Source organism: Plectropomus leopardus, chromosome 17 (genome assembly GCF_008729295.1).
Source record: "Plectropomus leopardus isolate mb chromosome 17, YSFRI_Pleo_2.0, whole genome shotgun sequence".
In the NCBI taxonomy this organism is placed as follows: domain Eukaryota; kingdom Metazoa; phylum Chordata; class Actinopteri; order Perciformes; family Serranidae; genus Plectropomus; species Plectropomus leopardus.
The window spans coordinates 460,580-486,163 of NC_056479.1; the positions used below are offsets into that span (position 1 = coordinate 460,580).

Consider the following 25,584-nt stretch of genomic DNA (forward strand, 5'->3'; position numbering starts at 1 on the left):
CTCCTGTGGAATCCACGCTCCCACCAGGTGCAGTTTACTTTATTGTGATGTGCCGACACACGTTTTGCAAAACACCAAATTTCTGTTATTGATTACATTAATGAATTGCTCTAGCCCTACATATGAGTCTTGTACAGCCAGCCAGCCCCTGTCCACAGTGCAACTGATTCATGGCCAGTATGTCAACTTATGAGAGTTAAGTGAATATGACTGAGCCAAGCAGTTTTAGATAAGAGCATGAAAATGTTTGTATGTAGTAAACAAGACGTGCTTCTTTCAATGAACAGAAATCCTTCCCAACACAAAGTTAGTGTCTTTAAGGCTAAATATTATAAACCAGAACTCAATAATAAGATTAATATTTCTAATTATGCAACCACATGCTGCAACATTAAATTCTCTGAACATAATGCTTGCCTGGATTTGACAGAATGAACTGATATCCCTTAATGTGACAATACAACTTACAAATTTGAGCATATTCCAGTCAAATACGTAGTCGTAGGAGAAACCCTGTCTGTGGAAGAGGTTCCTGAAGAGCTGGCGGAGGTACGAGTAGTCAGGCTTGTCATCAAACCGCAGAGAGCGGCAGAAGTTCAGGTAGGTGGCAAACTCCGCTGTGGGCAGGAAAGGGACAGGAACACACAAGTAGTGAGGGTTTTGCTTGGATCAATGTCAAAACAATTCTTGACATCCAATATGAAACTAATAAAAGATGGGAGGAAGCAGATAAACATACATGGGTAGCCTTTGCAGAGGACCTCAATAGGTGTGGACATTTTTTTCTCACTGATGCGTTCGTACTTCTGCCTCTTAGTGGCGGCTTTGAGGCCTTGCCAGGGCAGAGAGCCCAAGTTGAAGTACATGAGGACATAACCCAACGACTCCAAGTCATCCCGTCTGGACTGTTCTGTTGACAGACGGGACAAAGTCATCAGCAGCCAGGTGGGGTCTATCTACAAGTTGGTACTTTGTGGATGCTGGTCTTACCGATGCCTAAATGTGTGTTTATGGAGGCATAGCGGGCGGTTCCGGTCAGGTTCTTGTTTTCACGGTAAGGGATGTGCTGGTGTGTGCGAGCGTCACGGTACTTCTTGGCGAGGCCGAAGTCGATGATGTAGACCAGGTTTCCCTTCTTGCCCAGCCCCATTAGGAAATTGTCTGGCTTCACATCTCTGTGGATGAAGTTCTTGGAGTGGATGTATTCAATGCGGCTGATCTAGAGAGAGAAGCAGACGAGGATCATTTGTCTGCCTCAACATGCTGGTGGGATGCAGTCAGATATACGTGCAGGGACAAACTCCCTGAAAGTCATGAAATACAATGTAGAGGTTTGTATTTACAAGATGACCGATTTATCAGTTTGGCTGATTAATCAGTATAGGCAGGACTTGGCTCAGATAGTGGCCTATGGATGCTGAGCCTCAACCAGTCATGTGGGGATGTACATCACTGACTGCAGCTGAAGAAAGGTGGATTGACAAAATGAGCAAAAAGGGGTTGATTAGTGGCTACAGTAGCTCCCTTCTGCTGTGTGAGAGTGTCTAGGTGGCTTGACTGCAACAGTGGGGCCAGTGGTATAGAGCCTGAGTTAAAGTCTGAGTCAAAAATAACTGAAATACATATTTCAAATACAAGCAACAGAATTACTGCCTCTAATACTGTGCCTCTCATCACAGTTTTGCATGGCAGTACAAAGGTAATATTGATGTGCACCAGAGAATCTCAGGTTAACTTTACAGAAAATAAAAAGCTAAACAAATTAACCTCGCTCACACGTAGAATTTTAATGTTAGTTTAATGTTGCGTTCCAACTTTATTCATTACTTTGGGTTTTTCCCTCATTAACCATGGCCCGATGGCCTGGGACCATGAAAGTTACCCTGTGTCCACCAAATATTGCCTGTCGTTTGACCAGGTCCCTTGAGAATGAGACTGAGTGTCTAAAAGAGATTACCCGTCTTAATAAAGGTTAAAAAACAAAACATATTGCCACTCTTCACCAACACAATGTTGCAGTGCCACAACCATCCTGATTCAGTTGCTCCTTAACGTGACAGCACAAGTTTACAATAAAAAACACACAGGGTTTTATCCCAGAAAGCAGCTTTAATAAACTCTTGAGTGTAACCTTGAACTATGAACTGATGAACCCCCTGAAATGGATTTAAAACAGTTTTCACTTTCGGAACAGTTGATCAGAGAGGAGCAAGAATTCTCATTGCTCAACTCAGCTCACATGCTCTGCGTAGCTGTTACTGATTACAAAGTGCTTCAAATAAACTACATGCAAATCAATAAAAAAACAGCAGATAACTTAGATACAATGTGAGTTATTAAAATTAATCCTGTATCTTTCTATGACTTCTTTCTATAGCTAGCAAAATAAATAGAATTATTTCCTCAACATTTGAATGTCTTTATTATGCCACTAATAACTAAAGTTGATGAGAACCACATAAAGAGGCAACAGACTGAACTAAGAGACCGAGAGAATATATAATATAGCCTTTTTCCTGTTTCATACCACCATTATCATTATTATTTCAAACACACACATACACACAGAGCTAGAAATGTCCCTATAGCAGATAGCTCTCAGCTCTCACCATCTGGTCAGCCAGCAGCAGGACTGTCTTGAGGCTGAACTTCCGAGAGCAGAAGTTGAACAGATCCTCCAGACTGGGCCCCAGCAGCTCCATCACCATCACATTGTAGTCACCCTCTGCGCCGCACCACTTTATTGTTGGTATACCCACTGGAGGAGAGGAGGAAGCAGGATAGAAGGAGATAGGGGAACTGTTACTGTTTCTTCTTTAAGGACAGTGATACAGAGGGTTTCAAAAGTTACCAGAACAGAAGTGCCTTGAATATCTAGCCATATGTTTCTGTCAAACTGCTTTTCCAGCATTTCTGTTAATCCATACTTAACAACTGGAAACAGTGCAGTCACTAATGGTCATTTTCCTGGTGCTTCATACAATAAAACATAACCACCCCAAAACACACACACACACACACACACAGATCAAAAGCAATGACGTAATAACTGTAATTAAATGAAGGAATAATATAAGAGCAGTCATTAAAAATAGGAAGCGAGGAAGCACTACCACAAGTGAGATAAGACCTAACCATAGAAAGATAAAAATAAATCAATAAATAAATACTCCAAACACTAGATATCAAGTAAATGAAATGATAACAGCACAAAGTAGAATAAAAAATAAATATATCAAAAACAATACAATTATATACCAACGAGTAAAAAAATGTAATAAATTGTAATCATAATAAATAAATAGTCAATAAATAATTAGATTAAGTTCAATTAAAAGCGAGACTAAATAGGTAGGTCTTGAGTTTGCTTTTATAAATATCAACTTCCTCTGCAGCCCTTGGCATTGGAGCATAGTAATAAAAGGATGCCTCACTGCAAGTTTTTGTTCTCACTTCTGGGACTATTAAAGACCACTGCCAGAAGACCTGGGGGTTCAGCAGGGCCCATGAGAGACAAAGCAGATCTGACATATAGCTAGGAAAAAACCATTAAGAGCTTTAAATACCAATAAATGGATCTTACAATAACTTTCGAAGCAAACTGGATTCAATGCAGAGACTTTAAAATTGGTATTTTGTGTGCTATCTTTTTTCCTCTTTCTGGTCCTTGTCAACACACAGGCAGCTGAGTTTTGGTATAATTGTAATTGAGAAATATTTTTCTTCGGAAGACCATAAAGTAGACTATCACACTAATCAGTTCTGGAGCTAATAAAAGCCTGCATCGGTGTCTCTATTTTGGCATTCTAGCAATGTTCTTGAGATAAAATGCCCATTTAGTTATGTTTCTAATATGTGGTTCAAAACTAAGATATGAATCACAGATAACGCCAAGGTTTTTTTCTTGACTGGGTTAAAAATAATAAAAATACCCCCCTCCCCCAAGGGCAGCAGTGGCAGAGGCCAGCTGTTTTAGTAGTAGCTGGTAAAGGGCTGATGATGCCAAGGCAAAGAAGCCATCTGGCATTTCCTTCTACAGCAACAAAATGTTGCAGCTCAGCACATAACAGTACACACACACACGCATGCATGCACATGCACACACACTGCATCAGCTATTTATATACATACAAACGCAAATACATCCCACAGTCTGGGTCAGACACCATGCCCCCATAAATCCTGCCATGCTGGTACAAAAATACAAATGCATGTGTGTGCACAATTGAGCTTACAGAGACAAACTGTCTCCTGTAAGTTAAGCAGGGCATTTGCTATGAAGACAGAAAGCAGTGCTTTGGCCAGAGTAAAATTATCAACCAGAGCGGTAGAACAGGTAAGACAGCTTGGTGGTAGCACACCGCTGTGGTTTTCAACTGTGCAGTTTGGCTACAGAGCTGCCACCATAAACCCCTTTGTGACAAGTGTGAAAGAAAATGCAGTTGCCAGTGTTTTTTTAACATCTCACTGCTGAGCTGGCAGAATATATATAGTGGTGAAGAGATGATGTATTTTTGTAGGCCAACCAGGAAGTTTGCATTGCACTGGTTCCCTCGTCAAAAACCTTATGGAATTTTTAAATGGGATTTTCAATTATCACCAAAAATAAACTCTGTGACAAACACGAGTTTATGAGACTTACATGTTTTGTTTAGAATGATAATCTTCACAAATGAACATCACTTTTGTGTGTTTTGAAGAGTAAATGAAATAGCCAGAAGCAAAAAGCTATTGTTAGGCTATACACAAACTACATCGTGGTTGTACGACTTGCACGTCACAGCTACAAACACTGTAAAAACAAGTTTAAACACGATCAAAAAATATTAGAAACAGATAAATCTACAAGTTAGAATGCGACTCTGTAAAGCTGTAAAGGCAGACAAGTGGGTTTAATGAGTTTCTGTGTCTGGTGTGATGACGTCTAACGTCCCCAACAAACACTGCAGTCCCATTTAGCCACTTGTTAGCAACCACATTTTTTAAGACCCATAAAACCTTAATAGTTCAAAAATCGTGTTTAAGCAGACGTATTTTATGTTTCAGAACAAAACGTGTCAACATCTTTAGCCTGCGTTAACCACGGACCTTATTAATGGCATGTTACCAAAAGCCCATTAAAAAAAACTCATTGACTTTAAGACGAGCGAACCGGAAATGCTAAAAGGCTAACGGACTTCCACGTTTTAAGACTCATTACTTCACCACTCTATTCACAGACACACTTTAACATCATCATGTTCTACTTCATTTCAAACTTGAGTTCGTACTAATGCCTTTGCTGTCTCAGGCAGCATACACTGAATAAAGCCATAGCCCTTTCCCAACCAAGTCTTGTACTTGGCCATGACAGGCCGTCATTGGCCCCTTAGGGCCTTCGTCACTGAGCCCACCTTGCAGTATATAATCCACCACACATCCTGTCACTTCCTCTTCCTTATTCAGCTCTCTGCTGGGAAGCAGGCCCTCTTTTTCCACCACACTAGCTAGCTAGCTAAAGCTTAGCTTAGCCGAAGAAACATCTTTTTTTGGAAAACAAAAAGGAAAGTCATGGAGAAGTTTAAGCGGTGTTTCAACTGCGGTTCCTATATGACTAAGAGCAACACCCACACCTGCTGTGTTCGGTGCCTGGGGCAGGAACATGCTGAAGCGGCCCTGTCAGACCCTTTCTTCTGTCTGGACTGCTCAAAACTCCCGCTCGGAGTAATCCGACACCGAGCGGAATTGTTCAGCTCTGTTCCCGGTCCTTGTACAGCTACAGCCTACAAGTGGCCAGGACACTGCAGGAGCCACCATTTTACCATCAGCAAACCCATCCTCGCTCCAACTTTCTCCAGCTCGCTCTCAGCTGTCATGCCAGGGAGAGCCGGGAGAGTTTTAATATTCTCATCACAGAGAACTGAGGGATTTCCACGCGGTTTAGTGGAGCTCAGACAAGGAAGAAGAAGGGGAGGACGTCCCAGAGGAGCCGCTGGTACCGTCCACCCCTGCCTCTACAAAAGATCCTTACCACCAGGAACTTTTGCATCTCCTTGAAAAGGCCATGGCGAAATTGGGAATTTCCTGGCCGGACCCTGAACCCCCCTCTCCCTCCATGCTGGCTGGGGCTTATTTCACAGAGAACAGAACAACCCAGACTCCGCCTCGCCCTCTCCCGGAGCTGGATGACCTGACGAAGAAGGTCAAGTTTTCCTGGGGCGCTCCGCAGAAGACCGGCTATCCTATCCAGGCGTTTAATGCGTGGTCCACTCTTGATATGGAGCCAGAGTTGGGTTACGTGTCCATGCCCCCACTGGAAGAATCAGTGGCCACCCACCTGTGCCCCTCCCTGACGACAGAGAAGCCCCTGCTCCCATCAAAGGCATGCAGGCTAACAGCTAGCGTAGTCAAGAAATTATACAAGGCTGCAGGCCAGGCTGCTGCACTGCTAAATAATATTCGCCTGCTGCAAGTCTACCCAGCTCATCTGTTCCGCGAGTAAGAGAGAAACACCTCTCCAAAGATGTATGTGGAGCTCCGCAAAGCCACTGATTTTTGCCTCACTATGGTGAAGGGAGCTGCCCAAACGCGGGACACGTGATGGGGTTTTCGGTCATCCACCACCAGCATTTGTGGCTAAATTTGACATAAATGTCGGAGAAAGATAGAAACAGGCTGCTTAATGCACCAGTGAAGACCACAGGGTTGTTTGGTTCTGTTGTGGATTCAATAACCCACAAGTTTGAGCATCAGCAGATGGAGTCAGTCGCCTCATGCCTCGTAGGACTCACTCTCCGCGGCGAGACAATCACGAAGACCCTGGTCAGTCTCGCCGTGACTCGTCTTCTCAAAGACGCCCTTCCAGCACCACTCGGTCTCAGGGCAATGCACCACAGGCTTCAGAGACGGCTGCAGCTTCATTTAGTGGCAGAATGAGGGGATGGGCCAGGCATCCTTTTCGGCCGCCACAGCAACAATCTGCTCCCATGGTGACAGGCAAAAAGCAGCAGAGGACCTGATTTCTTCGAGAGGGGGACACCAAATTATTGGACCATCACACCGAAGCTGCACGGCTAGTACACCATGCCATTTTCCCCCCTCTAAAGTTATTTCCCACTGTTTTTCACTCGAACATAATGAGCCCGAAGCTCTGTGTGGAGCCGGGACGTGTTCACACACAACAAACACACTCACAAGTCAGAATTTGTTGTCCATTCCGCGCCCCGCCAAGTCTCACAGGAGACTGTCAGGGCTGCAAACGAAAACATGAGCCTAAAGCCTCAAATGAGGCCAGGCCCCTTTTTGACATTTCCCAAGACCGCATCTGTCACGCAGCATTCTCTAACGACAGCGCACATGATCCCTGTATGCATCACCCATGGTTCCCTTGGGATTGCTGAACATGAGACCTCTGCAGCGTTGGTTTATCCGCCAGCGGATCAACCCGGTGAGGGATTGTTCTCGTGTGTTGACAATCTCGTCACTGTGTCAAGAGAGACTGTTATTCTGGCTGAACCCCCTAAACCTTTCCGCGGGTGTTGGTCCGATTACACTCTATGTGCTGATAAAGACCAAAGCCTCCCTATGTGGTTGGGAAGCTATCTGCGAAGGTCGAACTGTCAGGGGTCGCTGAAAGTAAAAGGAGAGTCGACACGTCAATGTTTTGGAGCTGGAAACAGTTTGGTTTGCCCTGAAACATTTTGCAGGTCAGTAGAGGGGAGGCACGTTCTGATGCGGTCCGACAACACCACAACGACTGCATATATAAATCGTCAGGGCAGGGTTCACTTTTAGGCCATGCACCGGGTGGCATCGCAGATTTTGCTGTGGGCTCCAGCTGACTGCGATCACTGTCAGCCCATCATATTCAGGGCAGGCTGAACGTGGCGGCAGACCTGTTGTCAAGAGGACGGCCTCAAATGGCAGACTGGCGCCTCCATCCACAGGTTGTGGAGAACATTTGGACCCATTTCGAAAGGGCGGAAGGGGACACAGCTCACTGTCCACTGTGGTTCTCCATTCAGAACGACAATCCCCCCCATCAGTCATGACACTTTGGCTCACTGTTGGCCGAAGTGTAAGCTTTATGTGTTTCCTCCTTTTTTCCTAATATTGCAGGTGCTGGACAAGGTGAGGGAGGAAAAGGCACAGGTAATCCTGGTGGCCCCAAACTGGCCAACACAAGCATGGTTTGCGGACCTGAAGTCTCTTTTGTTAGGGTCACCATGGCTGTTGCCGCTGCGTGCCGACCTGCTGACACAAGCAAGGGGAGAAATCTTCAAACCAGCTCCTCAAAAATGGAAGCTGGTTGCTTGGCCCCTGACCGAGAGTGCTTGATAAGGGAAGGTTTTCCTCTAGAGGTTGTGGAGGTAATCCAAAATGCCAGAGCCCCATCTACCAGGACTCTTTATTCCTACAAGTGGAAAGCGTTTGAGCGCTAGTGTGCTGCACGTGGCGATGTTCCTTTTCACTGCAGTATCGGTGTTATTCTCCGTTTCCTCCACTGCCTACAAAAAAAGAGGCTTTCTCCCTCTACACTTAAGGATTCACAGACTTGCACAAATTAAATACTTTAATTGATACTTTAAGGGGAAAACCTAAGGAATTCCAATATATTACTTCTATGAGCTTGAAAAGTTCAATCAGTATAAGTGAACATGAGCTACTCTCTCAAAGCCAGAAACCAGAGAAGTCACAAACTTGTGATGTCATCAAGTTTCTCTATAGACAATGACTGGGAGACAAATTTGTGGACCCCCCAAAAATTTTGCTTTTTATGACTAAATTAACTTTATTCTGTTGTGGTTTTCCTTAGTGCTGAAACACAAAATGTCTTCATATAGTCAGAACATTCCCCTGGCCTCATTCACAAACAGTGCCAATGCACAAATCTGTGCCTAAAATATGCATAGGGAGAAATATCAGAAATATCTTACCTTAATTATTTTTGTACTCTGCGACCAAATTTAGAACTGCATCAGACCATGCATACCCACAAAAGATGTCTTAAAATGTAAACACCCATCTTTTTGAACTACATTCATTAAAAAAAGGCATCAGCAGACAATATTTAAAACCATTAATTTACTAAAACATGCACTTATTTTTTCCTTGGCATTTCATCCTCATCAATTATTGTCATTTATTATTAATACAATTATTGTAATTAAAATATTCCATATATGGCTACTCCCACCAATTATTAGTGCTATGAAATTATTATTGTTATTATTATTATTATTATTATAAACATTACCTGGGGATAAAAAAGTTGGGTCTACCTCCAAGTAGATGTTAAGGTGTCCTGTCTAACCTTGTGACTGCAGCCTGTGCGTTCAGCAAAGAGACATTCACAGATCCATTGGCCAGGGCCTTAACATGTGCACAGAAACAACTTCACTGCTTTCTCCATGATACACCCCTGGGCCATGGATGTATTATAGGGAAGTCTGAATACAGCCATGGGGGTGGGGCCTCATTGATTCATATGAGAGCTGCTCAGTGACACAGAAAGCAGAAAAAGCTCTTTTTCTGGGTTTAGAAATGTGAACAATACCCAGATCTACTGGCCCATGGAGCATGCATAGTAGAGATTTAAAGCAGCCAAACACTGCTGAGCATAACTGAGTGGGTAACTTACGCCGGCAGAGCAATTGGCTTCCAAATTAACGCCTCTCTAGCTTGAATGGCAGTCTAAAAACCTTAATCTTGCAGCTCTTTTAGACTTTCCAAATGTTATCGAACCAGATGGTTTACATCTAGATGATGATAGAAGACGTTTTGCAGGGGTTTTGACGCTCACAAAAAAATATTTACCGATTTACAAACATTTCTTTCCTGATGTATGTCAATGGGTGAAGTCTTTCTGGGCCAGTGTGCATCATGTGACTGACTCAAACAGTGTAATTCCACTTTTGGCCACTATGTAAATTTTGCATCAGCACCTGTCACGCTTCCTGGGTGTTTGCTCTGGGCTAACAGATTTCCTTGTATAGAAATGGGCACATGGCAGTATGCGGATGACAGATAGCAGGGACAAGCCTGTCAGTTTAGAATGATTCTGATTTACCAACATATGCACAATGGTAAGAGTAAATCAGCCGGCACGCAAATGTAAATTCAAAGGTGGTTTCTTGGGCGCACTTCTTTTATGCGCAGAGTCAGAACATTTCTAGTACTGAATGAGGCGCAGTGCCATCTTGACATCTTTAACCACTGATTGTCTATGGACTTTATACCCCTTGACATCACAAGTTTGAGTTTTGGCACTCTAGTTTTTGGATTTTGGAGAGATATTAATGTTTACTAATATTTTTAGTCTGTCTTTAACCATCGTAATAAATTGTGTGAATTCTGAAAATAGGTGAAGTTCCCCTTTAAGATGGACTAATCGCATGAACACATGTATGCGTGCAGGCGCACGCACACACACACACACACACACACACACACACACACTCACACACACACACCTTATTGTACTGTTTGATCCATAACCTTGTACACAGCTAATCAATCAATCAATCAATCAAATCTTTATTTGTATGGCACTTTTCATACAAAGAGTAACACAAAGTGCCTCACAGAGATTAAAAACAATAACAGAAATGAAAAACATCAATAGCTAATGATGTACAGTGATGGATGAATGCTGGCTCATATTTTTAAGGTCTGGTAAATATTGATGCAGTGTACTTAGTTCATAAAAGCCAAAGCAACACTTAACAGTGTGGCAGATGTTTGTGTACATGATGTGTAAGTATATACAGTACCTCCACCCTGCATCATCTTGTAGATTTTGCTCTCTATGTGGAGCTGTGGGTGTTTGGTCTTAACACATTCCAACTTGATAGCTACCTCCTCTCCCACTGAAATATCAGTGCCTAGACAGAAACAGAAAAACAGACAGGTGAGCCAGATCTAACATATCACGTCATTTTGCTTCAACAAATTTAGATTTTTACAAGAGTACACTTTGAGCATGTAAACACCATAATTATTTTTATGATAAAATGTTAGCTAGAATACTCTGAAAGAAACCAGGGTGTATACTGTGCCCAGGTGAAAACCATATCCTGAACATGATCATAATCAGGACAAGCCAAAAACAGGTTGATAAACAGGTTATTCATGTCCATGTAACTGCAATAAATGATTCATAACAGAACATAATGTGGGCAGGTCAACCAAGTATTGCTGTCAGCTTTATGTGTGTATATTGATGGATACTGATGAATACTGACATTTGATATTAAGATCATCTCCTTTTCCATAGGTTTCATACAGAACACATTAGCTACTGGTTAAGGATGAAATGTAGAATAATAATCATATATGATCACCTGAGTGGTTGGTGATTAAACTGGTTGTTGACAGTACAGCCTGCCAAAATAACAGGCAACAAGAGAAGCCAACAGTGTGCACTGCATGTACCCTGCTCCTTTTACATGGATCTGCTTGCATGCATCTTTACAGCTATAATTACAGTTTCATCAGATAGAGGGCTCTGACTGATCTGAGACCACACTCTGACAACAAAGTGCTTCAGTTGCTTTCTTCCTAAATATGGTGATGATGGGGTCTAGTTTCCTCCACATAAACACAGCAACGGGGCCCGAGGTTATGTAATCCCTTTTCTCTCTCTCTCTCTCTCTCTCTCTCTCTCTCTCTCTCTCTCTCTCACACACACACACACACACACACACACACACACACTCACTCACTCACTCACTCACTCACTCAGTTATGGGCAGCAGTTCAATTCTGTAAGTTAACGGCAGCACTCCCCTAGGTGTGGCACTCAGGGCCATGACTCAATTTAAAGCTGACGTAATGTTTAGTTAAGTTGGTACAGTATGTGGCTGTGCAGCATGTAAGAGGGGACTGAGAAGTTGCAGGAACACATAGCACTTCTTCTGCAGATCACTTCTGCTATTAAATGAAATGACACTGATCTACCCCCTGCTTACCCAAATCCATACCAATCTGTGTAGCAATTCAGTACAGCACATATTCCACTCACCTTCACAATGTAAGAGGTGACATTTTGTTTCTCTACAATCCGGCATTCATGACTGCTGCATTTAGTAGTTAACAATAGGGCTGCAGCTATCGAATATTTTAGTAATCGAGTATTCTACTGAAAATTCCATCGATTAATCGAGTAATCGGATAAAACATATTTTTGTTTAGTTAAAGAGCAATTATAAATATACATGGGACAATAAGACATTTCACCTAACAATGAACCATTGGTTTCCTTTTTTAACTACCCAGTTAGCTTTATTATGTTTTTATTTTCCACCCTCATCACTCTGCACCGCTGTGTTTTTACAGATTAAATAAAGCCTGTATGAAAGGCACGTTAGCCACGCATCGACAGTAGTCATAATTAATAGAAACCTAGCCCTCCGCAGGGCTAACGTTATGTTAGCAAGGTACAGTAACGTTAATCTCATTAATTAGCGCTACGTTAACTTCATTTTGCCTTGTCTCCGGTGACGGTCCTCCGCTCTTGGAGTAAACAGGGGGCCTTCGGTGGAGATGCTGCAGCATTGAAGACGTACTGTTGTGGTATGCAAGCGCTGTCTTACAGTGAATACACGCAGCAGTGTTCGCCTTGGTGTCCAGCTTGAAATACTCCCACACTTTTAACATTTTCTGCCTTTTCTTTGTGCCTTTCGCTTTCGTCGCCTTCTTCGTCGTTACCTGTACATCCGTGGTTAAAACCAAACATATCCGCCGCCTCTTTTTTATTCCTTTACGTGCGTGACGTCAGCGCGTTGTGCCGCATTAAAAGTAGTCCGGGCGAAATACCATGCTTTGAGCTGGCAAAATTAAACGATTCCTCGAGGCAGAGAAAATTCCTCGATCATTTTTTGTAATCGAGTTACTCGAATTATTCGAGGAATCGTTTCAGCCCTACATTTCAATGTTGAAAAATAAATATATCTTAAATCTTAGATTTTTCTGCTTCTGTTTCACAGGGCTTTTGTAAGGTTATTATGAGTGGTTTGTAGGTCTATAACAATTTAGTGATGTTAAGAAAAAATGTTACAAGCTGTGTAATGCCACAAAAAGTGCATAGAAAGGTTACTGAAACAAACACCTTGCGAGTTTGGAATGCCGTTAATTAGTCCCTCCAAGATTTTGCAAAGTCCATACTGTGCACACAGAACACAAACGCTTGGGTCAGGTTGTGTGTTCTCTTGCTCTCTCTGAAAGGCTGTTCTCTATTTTAGTTTCAGCACAACACAAAGACTTGCTCTAGTTTCATGCTCGGCTAATCAGTCAGTCAACTAAAAAATCAATCAATCAATCAAGCAACAACAATGAAAATGACTGCTGCAATTTAAAGCAAGGACACACAACAAAGACAGCCTTTTACTTTAACATATTCCTGAGACGTCACTATCTCAGTTATCTAAGTTACTGCAGGGGAATGGAAGGGGAATTGGCTGGGGCTGAGCTTTGCAACTGCAAGCTACAAAAGATTTCTCAATGCCAAAGTTAGAGAGAAGTAGTAGTCTGAGATGACGCCAGCATAACCACTATGAACGCCATCACCTTTAAAACAATAAAAGCACAACGCTTCCTTCAGAAGCAGAAGAGCACAAGGCAGCAATGAATCACAGACTGCGTCACCAGCAGCGGTGAGTCTGAGCATGTCCTCACTTCTCTAACTGGAGTTAGCTTTGCTTATGTAAGAGCACCCATCCCTTTTATCATATACTGCTTTTAGTTTACCCAGATCTCACGGGGTAAGTATGTTACACAACTCCCTGTCTAACAGGTAAGAAAGTGAAGAAGTGCTGTGTTGAGTAACTACACTTTGCTTTTGAAAACATGCAAGGGGCTGCATTGGTGTGGAAGTGTTAGGGCTTAAGGTCCTGCTAAAGAAAATAGGAAATCCAGTTTAAGTAACAAATGCAAGAGTTTGAAGCCACTACACAACAGTTGATAGTACTGAGCAGAGCTGCCAAGCTTTCTCTAGAATCCTATTCAAATTTGATTTCTTATTATTCCAAAAATTCCAAACGTATTTAAAATGCTCAATGCAATATTTTTAATGCTCAAATTTAGCCTGTTACTATTGCTAACACAATTAATTACTATCATGATGTTATTATTATTATTAGTATTATTATTATTATTAAAGGCTTTACCGAAATTTTGCTAGTTGAATCAGATTTGGCTGTTCACTTTACCTGTCTCTCCACTCAGTTTTCTGCATTAATCAAACCAGTATAAGCTCGTATACCGGACCGGCAATGCTGGAAATCAATCCAATTCTAGTACTTAGTCCTAACAGTAAGGGGCAGCAATACCCCAACAGGTTTCTAGCCTGGCGAAAAGCAAAAGAGGAAGACAAGTCACTACATTTGACCAATGTTGCAAGTGGACAAGTTCACGTGATCCACTCCTCCATGGATATAGAAGCTTGCACCAAGTTAACAACAATGAATACCATCAATCTTACTTCCAATGACTTTGTGCACTGGTCTTTGGAAGAAATGCTCCGTCATTCTGAAGTTACACCTTAAAAGCTCCCTTCCACTCAATTTTACTACCCGTCTAAAGGTTCATGTTTTTTTCTTAAATAAACAGAGAATAAGGGTGTATTTAATGGTCGGATGTAATGTTAATCCATTATGATAGCAACTCGTACTACTACAGTGCTACTATCTCAGTACTTTGAAAAACAATATGGCACCTAACTTGATCATTTGTTTATCAGAGCACAAATGAGACAGCAATTAGCACAACACAGCAACAACGGCAGACTGCTCTCCCAGTCTTGCTCAACAGACAGACTGAGAGTCTTCTGTTCCCCAGGCCATATATACGGATTCAACTTCTCCCAGCGACGGCAAGTTGAAACAGACTGAACTGATTCATTAAACTGCTGGACTGTTAGTCAGTTACTGGATATATTAACCTTTGGACAATTTGCATTTGTGTTTATTTAGATATTCATCTTCTGTTTGAATTTTACACATAACCTCCTGTTTGCATTTCATATTTTCCAGTATTCCTTATTTCCTACTTCAGTCTTTTTACTTTTAATCACCTTCTACGGAAAAAAATTTGTTTTACAGCAAGTCACTGGCTATTTCAGCCTTGTGCACAATATGTATTTGCATTGGTATCTGTTTGTATATTTATCTTCAATTTGTTCAATCACGTTTGACTGCAGTACCTGCACAGTCAACTATGTACATTTGCACTAATATCTAGGGATGGACCCGGATATCCAAATATTCAGATACTTGAATATTTGTTAACTGGGTAGGTATTTGGTTTTTAGCACAGGGATTTGGATTTTTTTTTTCCACATGACAAATGTCATTTCAATGTTTGTCAGAGGTAATAAATAAATACATGTTAAATCTTAGTTTATCTTGAGTTAGTATGCTCTGCTTCTGTTTCACAGGGCTTTGTCAGGTTATTATGAATAGTTTGTAGGTCTATGATTATTTGTTCATGATAGGCTGCGTAATGTCACAAAAGTGCATCAAAAGGTCAGTGAACCCAACACCTCAAGAGTCATTAATCAGTCCTTCCAGGATTTTGCAATGTCGCGACTGCAGCAATTCGTACTAAATCAGGCAACTGTGAATTGTGCACAACCTTTCCATTTGTCAAATAAACTTTACCACAACTCTGACTCTTTTTATTGTGCAGCTGCATAGCGGCCCGCCACTCCTAAATCCTACCCGCCGCTCCTTCAAATGTCATTTTTTTTTTGGTTGTTTTTTTTTTTTTTTTAATTGCAAATACACCACCGCCGCATCACAGCACAGTCCTGCACTGTGTTGGGTGTCGCGAGTGCTGAGGCAGATAACTATCTTGCTCCGTATCTACTCTTTGGGGTAGATACCACCGCCCCCTCCCACCCCCCAACAGAACTAATTGTTGCCGACGTTAATTAGCTACTCACATCCAGGCATCAGGTCGGAGAGTCAGAGGAGTGTCGGCTTGAAAATAGCGTGCAACTTACCGGAGAAAAGGTAGACTTATTAGCTTAAGAGAATTTATAATAGATTTTATTAGTTAAATAAACATTCGCAAAATATTGATGGCCAGCTAAGGTTACGTAGCTTAAGTTAATTGGGCCCGGTGCCAACTCAACTCAGTGTCGCTAACGTGAGTAAACTAATTGATAGCATTAAGCGATATACACACCATGATGTAACTGCTGACTGCATTTTCAGATGAGCTTGTTCAAATATTTTTCAAAGAAGAGAAAGACACCTGATGAGGATGGCGCTAGTCAGGTATCATTAGTCTTTTTACTGACTCAAATTATGATGGTTAGGTAAAAAATTATGTTCACACTTGTAATTAAATGTGACGTGAGTGTAAATTATCTAACGTTAATGTTTTATGTAATCGTATAAGACAAGTAACAGACAGGGAGGAGCAGTGGAACAAAGTGAAGGAGAGCAGAGTACAGGAGGGGGAGTGCCGAGTGAAGGAGCAGGAGAGCAAGGTGATGGTGCAGGAGAGAGAGATGAGAGTAGAGGAGAAAAACATAAAGGGAAACACAGGCTATCAGGCTGGGACCTTAAATGGGTTGAAAAAAAAAAAAATTATTGTTTCTATTTGTAGGTGAAGACTGACTTGAGAAACAGGCTGCAGGGGGATCACCTTGCAGCATGTATGCTGCTGAGCATCAACGGGCCACCTCTTGGGGAATTTCCGTACAACAGAGCCTTAGAGCTGTTCTACAAAAAACCAAGAAAAATCCATTTTTCTGAGCCTGGGTGCAAACTTTGCCACTGATTACAGCCCCATCAAGAAATTATTATTTATTGTTTTTATTATTTTATTGTTGAATTTTTGTTATTATTTTTTATTTTTACATTCAGCCTTTAAAAAGCGTCATTTGTTTACGCCGCCACGGCTCCCCGGAGAGCCTGCCCCCGCTGCTGAAAAAAATCCTAGAGGAAACACTGCAGATTATTGTATTGAGTAACTGTTGGAGCTTTTTAACTTTATAAAGTGTTAAAACTGTTATCAAGCTGTCAGAGGTATACCTGGCTTTTCCTCACCTGATGCTGAAGCTCCAGAGTGACCATGGTTGGGAATTAACTTTTTTGTCCATCTGCCACTGTGGCTGGTGGCTTTCAATTTCTACCAGCCTCATATTGCCATGTTTTTTTGGCTTGTGAGTGTAGCAAATCTAGTAGCCACTTGCACATTTTACCAGCATTTAGCTGGTGATAATGTAAAACCCTGAAGTAACATTAGTATTGTTATTCCAAACAGATCCACAAAAGTAGCAGAGCACACACTTGAAACATCAATAAAAGACATGTTCATTTAAACATGGGAAACCAAAATCTTAGCTACTAATACTGCAGCTCACTTCTTTATGGTATTAGCTCCACCTCCATCAATAGACTCTACCTGGTTCAGAACGCTGCTGCCAGACTTAACATATACACCAAAATTGTTAAAATAAACCTTCACTAGTTTCCTGTCTCCCATGAGATTACCTACAAGATCCTGGTCCTCAACTTCAAAGCCCTTCACAATCTGACCCCCCAAACCTCCCCACCCCCCTTACCTCACTGATCCACTCCCCTTACCAACCCTAACGGCCTCTCAGATCCGCCTCTGTCAGTCTCCTCTCCACCCATAAAGCTAACCTCCACACTTTTGGAGACAGAGCCTTCTCCAGGGCAGCTCCCAGGCTCTGGAAACTCCCTTCCCCAAGAGATCCGTGACTCCAAGTCCCTCACCATGTCTTAGTCCCACATCAAAACTCATCTCTTTTCCACTGCCTATTCCAAGACATAGCCACTGATGTTAATGCCGCAGGAGATTTGGAACTCTGCAGTTATTGAGTCAGCCGAGCGCTGGCAACTTTAACGCATTCGGCATTTCCACTCTGTCACTTTACATGGCTTGCAACTTCGTGGCTGAGTTGCTGTGGTTCCTAAACGCTTCCACTTTGCAATAATACCACTTGCCGTTTACTGTGGAATATCTAGGAGGGGGATCTTTCACAAACTGACTTGCAACGGTGGCATCCTATTTAAGTACCATGCTCAAATACAGTAAACTCTTTAGAACGACCCATTCTTGTTTGTAAAGGCAGACTGCATGGCTGGGTGCTAGATTTTAGACACCTGTGGCAATTGGACTAAAAGAAAATCCTGAATTCAATGATTAAAGGATGTGGAGCATCTGTGGCTCAGTGGATAGAGCAGATGCCCCATGTACAGAGTCCTCGCCTTGTGGTTGCGGGTCTAACTTCAGCCTCAGCCCTTTGTTGCATGTCATCCCCTCTCTCTCCCCCTTTCACTCATACACTTTGTCCTATCAGATAAAGGTGAAAAAAAAGCCCTAAAAATATCTTTGAAAAAAAGGATTACAAGTTGTGCCCAATACTTTTGTCCATATAGTGTATTCTCTACATCGCGTTGAGTCATGACATTGACAGATATGCAGCACTTAAAGGGGAGGCTCCCTGCTGATCAAACTAAATAATGACATCAGTTATAAAAGGTGATACTAGCTATAGTAAATTGAAAATAAAGCTTCATTCCCATTGCACAAAAAACACACTAACACCTGCTAACATCTGGCTTTTTAATGCAACTGGAATGTTTGCAACTGGCATTCACTCCTGGGTCAAATGACTCTTCAGTGGTCACAGATATTTACCATCTCAGGCTCCGACCGACATTGATGGGAACACAACACCCGGATGAATGCGCTAATTTCAGCCCCTTAACTAGCAAGATGCGATGATGTGCCATTACTAATTACTGTCCGTCTTCACTGAAGCAGCTATAACAGAGATCCACATTAGTCTGCAAGAGTTTGAAAGCGAGACTAAATAAGTGTGAGATATATAAAGAGAAGTAATCACTGTAAAGACTTCACAGACCTCTGACCGTGCTGCTGTCTAATGTTTATTAACCTGTTCTCTGGCTTCTCGGTGACGTCGAACAGTCACACTACCAAAATTCATACACAAACATACTCACCTGCTGCAGCACCAGGCAATGGGAAAACAGTCTATAGCCCATTCTTAGCGGATTTACTCATGTTTGGAAAACCAGTGTGCACATGCTAATTTCAGTGGGAATGGGCTATAAAGGTGTCGAATCAGCACATATCAAAAGACAAATTACTCAATAATGATATATCTGTGAAAGGCCAACATCAGCCAATAAAATCAGCCAACCCATATATTGGTCGGACCCTAAAAGATAACTTCTTCGAATGTGATAATTGGGGATGTCAACAGTTAACTGCTTAACCGCCGAAAATACTTCACGCATGTTGATTCATTGGTTAATTTTGCCACTCTTCAGTTAAATTGCACTGCCTTTTACTCATGTCTGGTAGGAGCTAGCCCAGGACCACTAATAACGTTGTCCGGACCCAAAAGCCTTGCTGTGAAAAATCCTTTGGTCGCCTCCAAGCTCACCCTAGTGAGTAAGCGGCAAAATTATGAGCCATGAAACTCATTTAGCATTGATAACTATGTTATGTTACCACTGCCAGCTCTGTTCCCACCACCAGCATTATCAAGATGGCTAATAGTGCTAATAGTGACAATGCTTAAGGGATTTTGCAATTAAAATGAGGTCACTTACTCATTGGGGCAAGCTTGGGAGGAGACTGGAGGGTGGGCATTAAGTTCTCTCAGCGTCGTGTTCTACCATCAGAACGCCTGAATGAGAAGCACTGCTAGCTAGCTAACATTAGCTCCCATCCGACTGGGAATGGAGCTCAGTGCAGCACATTGAGGACAGTGAAGACCAAAGAATGAGTATTGGGAAGGTTTCTACATGGTAACATGGCTGGACGAGTGTCTGACAGCAGAGCCAAATGAAAGTAAAATAAAAGTAAAGACATTTACATCACAAAAACATCACAACTTCACCAGCAGTGCCCTGTGCCCACTGAGGAAATGAAATGCCATACTTAAAGGAAAGGCTGTCCAGTCTATTACTTCTTTTTTTCTAATATTAATTAGTTGGTTACCAATTACTGAACATCGGCCTTTTGAAAGTAAAATTAACAGAAACTGACATCCCTATGTCAATCAAATTATTCTGAACAATACTTTGCCTGTACATTGGTTAATGTATCAGGTCAGCCATAGCAAATATCAATATTATAACAGTGTATTCACACACACACACACACACACACACACACACACAATTAAATTATATTGTGAGTGAGTGTAAACTGTCAGACTTGGGTATTCTTCTGTCTGGGTAAGATCTCAGTGATAAAGTGATCGATCCACAGCCAGTAGACACGCCATGAATTAATAATGTCTCTTCTCTATTGTTGTTCAGATAACTAAGTGTTAAGCTTAGAAATCCAGAAAACCAGCTGTTCTCAAACACTGTTACCAAGAGCTGTGGACCTTCAATATGACCACCAGTTCATTGTTATCATTTTAATGCCTTCCATTATCTGTTTTCTGAAGTTTGGTTCCTTAAACACATAGAGCTCAGAAATGATGCACTTCCTACTATCACTATGAACTTCCCACATCCCACCATTACGGATAATGCCCTTGGCATTTTGTAGATGAAACACCATAATATGAGCGTGTCCTCTTGGGGCCCTACACAAGCAGCTGATCTTTCAACTCTTCAACACCTAGATCGACATCAGTATTCTTGTGCTGCGTTCAGACACCTTTTACAGGCATTTAACCCTCTGAAAACTAAGAAAATAAGTTTGAGTTCTTTCAAAACATGGAACAAACACGGGAAATGATAAGCAACCCACCAAGAAATGTCCTGCAATTTGCAAAAAAAAAAAAAAAAAAAAAGTAATAAGTGACAAGGAAAGGAACCAAAATATATATGTATAATACTGTTTAAAACTGTTTTTACTAATATTTTGCTGATTTGGGTGATCAAGACTTTTGTCATTCATTGTCTTTTCCCACGTTTTGAAAGAAATCGAGTCACTTTGATCGGGTTTCAAGGGGTTAACCAGTTTCAAAACACCTCAGCTGATACTAAATAGACTATGGAGCCTCAAAATGTCTCAAGGACCCAAATTCAACACAAATCGATTCTCCTGCATTTGGTATCTTGGTTACTGTCATAAAGAGTCAAAATTATTGTGAAATGTCCTTGCACAGACCTCTTGGTGTCTCTTCTTGGGGACAGAGGAGAAAAGTGACCTACTGCCTGCTATTTAGCCTCAGTTAGGTAACGTTAGGTTACCTGTCATTTCCAGCCTCGGGGAGTCCCGGTGAGCCTGTGGCCAGCTCGGCTGTGCTGCTCTGTGCTAACCTTAGCCAACTGCTGCTACAACCTGTGGCCACACAGCAGCCGTCAGCTTCCGTTCATATCGTTTACACGGAGCATTAGGTAATTCATTGTACGTTATGAGAGACAAAGTGTTCCCCTTGTGGAGTGTACTGAATAAACACACAGTTTAGTGTGAATTAGAACGGGCTGACAAATCATTAGCCATTGATGCTAAGACTAAACAGTGACCAGCTGACTGACAGGAAACCAGCTGACATACTGGCTGAGCATCACTGAAAGTTCCCAGCTGAGCTAACTGCAAACAAAGGGAACACAAGTAGCTTTACTGGAGTGGAACTTACCCAGGTAGATGTCCCCGAACGATCCACTTCCTATTTTCCTGCCCAGTCTATATCGGTTTCCAACTCTCAACTCCATGATGACCAATCTGTGTTCGGCAAGCAAGCACGCTCGCTAGCTCCCAAATATCCAAAATGTCCAGCTTTAACTCCCAGGCCTGTTTAAGAACACCACAGGCAAAATATCCGACACATTCAAACCTCTTTAACCGATGAGTTTGGTCTTCTGTGTGTTGTCTCCGGGTGAAGTCAGCTCTCACAATCTTTCGCCACTTGTTTTAAAACACTCCTTACCTCATACTGAGCTAATACGCAGCTTCCTAGAAAGCTCTGAATGTGGACATTGTGCTCGCGTTCTTTTTGAGACGGATTAGTGTTAACTGTCCACGGATGGAGATGGATTTTGAGGAGCTTGGGCTCGACTCTCTTCTTGATCCTCTTTCTGTCTCTGTTCAGTGATCTGTTGCTGAACGTGTCTGACATCACTTCCCTGCTAGTGATGATGAGGGAGGATACCCTGCCAGAGAGCCTCCTAGTGAAGAGCTGCCGACAGAGAGCAACAGACCAACAGAGCAGCAAACGCGCATCTTCTTCTTCTGTGGATTCCGCAGACTGCACGCTGCTATAGCGGATTACTGCCCTCTACTGTGAGCAAATTGGCTTGATTTCTTTCAAAAACATGGGGAAAAGGCAATTAGTAAAAAAAAAAAAAAAGGCAAATTTGTACGGAAGCCCTACGGAAGCCCTAAGCGCACGTGTTTTTGTTTTGTTTTTTTTTTACAAGCCGTTTTCTCGATATAACGAGATATTATCTCGTTATAACAAGATATTATGTCCCCAAATTCATCAGTAATCATAACTAGATTATTATACTGTTGCTCCGGTGGGGTGATGTGTTCCTGTAATAATCATCTTACCTTGTGCATTTGTCCGCGCTGAACACCGCACGGCACCTGCTGTCACATCATCCACCCGCCACTTCTTCTTCTGACGTTCATTCAATAAAGTTTAAAAAAACAAAACAAAAAAACAAAGTTCGTTTTCTCGAGATAAACGAGATAATATCTCAGGAAAACAAACTCCGTTTTCTCGAGATAACGACATAATATCTCAGGAAAACAAACTCCGTTTTCTCGAGATAACGAGATAATATCTTGTTATAACGAGATAATATCTCGTTATATCGAGAAAACGGCTTGTAAAAAAAAAAAAAAAAAAAAAAAAAAAAAAAAAAACACGTCCGCTTAGGGCTTCCGTAAATTCGACACCCAAGATCGAACTGTTTCGAAATGTTTCGTCACCTCCGGCTTCGGCAAGTAGCTTGAGGGTTTCGAAACGTCACGTGATCGTTACCCGGACAGAGTTTTCGAAGACCAGGAAATGCTGATGTTTGAGGTGTTGTGTTGTGACTAGGAAGTAGAAAGAGATTTGTGCGAATTAAGCTGAGTTGTTGGTAGATTGATAGATAGAAAGATAGATACTTGAGATGGCAAATCCGAAACTTTGAAACAATACTTTTGTTTCAATACTTCAATACTTTTAAACCACTGCTTTGAAACATTTTGAAATATTTCAAAACCTGTTTGCTTTACATTGCCATCTACTGGTTGAAGCTTGCATTGCACCCATTTAACATTGTTTTTGTTGTAAACTCCCTTATCCCCAGCCCAAAAGCCTACCTCAACAGGTGTCATGCAAATCAAATCAAACTGCTATTGATTTAGTTCTTGTAGGATATGGTGACTATTTCATATCATTATTAGCTATGTGACTCGATAACATTGGTCCTATGCTATGCTAGGGTGAGTTTGTAGAACATTTTAATGGTAACATTCATTAACGGAGACTTAATCTGTCCAGTTTGGTACCGATCACATGATGTTACGAAACCTGTCTCGAGCTATGTGCCGAAGCCAGACGTGATGAAACGTTTTGAAACAGTTCGATTTTCAGTGTCGAAATTGCCATCTCTAATAGATACATACATACATATATACATACATAGGCTTATGTATAAATAGATATACAACAATGTGATGCGGGATGTCAGGGGTTAACCCTGTCTCGGTGAAGATAGATACATATAACTATATTATAGCTATACAGGATTTTAGGTTGGGAAAAAGGGAGTTTCTCTCTCAGGGCTCTGATTAAAATCGGCAGCTGCTATGACGATTCCATTCGGTTGCTTAGTGATGTTGCTGCTGATGGCGTCATTTAATTCCTGCAGTGCATTTTTTGAATTTGCATCAGAGTCTTGTGTCCAAATGGCTCCCACAAGGTCAGATCATCTAGGACAACAATTTGATGCGGGATGTCAGGGGTTAACCCTGTCTCGGTGAAGATATGCGCAGAGCAGTTCCAGATCTCCCGTTGTTGAGTGAGCCAAAATCACACCTCATCCACTTCACTCTCATGCGATCAGAAGAAGGCTTGGTAGAGGAAGAGCTCCCACTCCAAGTCAGGCCAGCCTCACTGTGATACCGGGCTTTTCTCCCTCTTTTCGTCTGGCATTTTCAGTTTCATTTCTCCCCTCCGGTCCGACCGGCTTGTTGGCATATGCCGTAGGTGGGGACCCTTTCGTGGTCTGCTGCATTCAGTCCCTACGGCTTTGTTGTGATCTCTGCATTTTTACATATTGTTCTGCTTGTTGTGAGTTGGAAGGAATAAAACGTCAGATATCAGTTTATTATTTCAACATAACTGGCTGGAAACTCACTACACCTGAATTCACACCATGATCAGCGTGTCTTCTCGTCAAGTCACAGTCTCTCACACACACACCTGGCACAGGAGGAGAGAGAGGAGGGGGACGCTGGCCTGACGGCCGCAGACAGCAGTGTTCTATGGTTACTGTGGGCAGCGAGCACGGGAATTAATGACAGTAGGCCTATTTCCTCCTTGATTATCTAAATAAGTTGCTAATATTTTTCCTGCTGTGTTTTTTAAATATCGTGCTGCAGGGAGGATCCGAAAAGCTGGTAAACAGCAATAAAGTCGGCACATTAGTAGTCCTCTTCTCCCGTCACCCTGGGACCTTAGACTGTGTTGTTCGATTGTTTTTTGGACGTGGAAATGTTGTTTTATTGCACAACATCCATAACCGTGTCCCCTATACAGTAAAAACACAGACTGACGGAAAATCTTGTCAATAGCAGGGAAAGAGTTAAGTATTCTGTTAAACATTTTTAAAGAAAATATGCCAAAACTGTAAAAACAGAAGTAACCATTGGATTTTCCCATTTCCAATGGTCCTTGAACACCTGATGTGCAACAAACACTTCAATCAGAAAAAAAAAAAAAAGCATAAAATAGTGATATTTCATGAAAATCACTTTATTCTGCATCTCATTTAAAATTTGTCCAAAAATAAAGTGTTTGCAAGAACTAATCAGCATTCATGACAAGAGTGAGACCCTGATACTTTTTTCAACTCCAGATCTTCATCTTCAACTTTTAACTTTCAAACATCACAGGGTCAGTTTTTGATAAATAAAGAACTGTCCCTAACGGACAGCTCACCAGGCATTATGCCTAACTTATTCAGAAGCCTAGTAATGACATATTTTTAACAGAAAAAATATTATATATTATTTTGGGGAATAAAAGGTTAAATATGGTGACACAGTGCATTACAAAAACATAAAAATACAGCTTGTTCATCAAAAAAAAAAAAAAAAATCCCAAATCACCTACAAAGGTCAGGGCTGAGCCCCCAGTGTTCTCATACAAAGGTCCCCGATACTGCAGAAAGTGATGAAGTTGTCAGTGTTCACCTTCTTTCTCAAAATCTAATCTTAACCCTCTGGGCCCTAAATACCCAACTTTTTGTCTATCTGTAGTGTCATTAATCCTCGAAATATTTTTTAAATCATGTGTTTCTAACCCACACAGCACAATGTCAGAGTAGGCAAAAGCATGTTATATGTGTACCACGACATGTGTGGCGCTCTTATTATGAAGGACTGGGTCGGAAGTGTTTAGCTGTCATAGCTGGTAGA

The 25,584-nt window shown here is 41.8% G+C and overlaps 1 protein-coding gene across 2 annotated transcripts in view; it reads right to left on the reverse strand.

Moving 5' to 3' along the window:
- csnk1da (casein kinase 1, delta a) overlaps window positions 1–22,116 on the reverse strand; it is a 40,527-nt gene extending 18,411 nt beyond the window's left edge. The window contains exons 1-6 of one of the 2 annotated variants that reach the window (XR_006106707.1): window positions 21,587–22,116; window positions 10,752–10,862; window positions 2,610–2,758; window positions 991–1,219; window positions 740–910; window positions 469–617 (exon numbers count right to left, since the gene is read on the reverse strand). Coding sequence is in view for 1 of the 2 variants with exons in the window: in XM_042504884.1 (XP_042360818.1) it covers window positions 469–617; window positions 740–910; window positions 991–1,219; window positions 2,610–2,758; window positions 10,752–10,862; window positions 21,587–21,662 (885 nt within the window). In the remaining variant the exon portion in view is untranslated. The remainder of the gene's footprint in view (window positions 1–468; window positions 618–739; window positions 911–990; window positions 1,220–2,609; window positions 2,759–10,751; window positions 10,863–21,586) is intronic. The other variant, XM_042504884.1, reaches the window with a different exon arrangement.
- Between the last annotated feature and the right edge of the window lie 3,468 nt (window positions 22,117–25,584).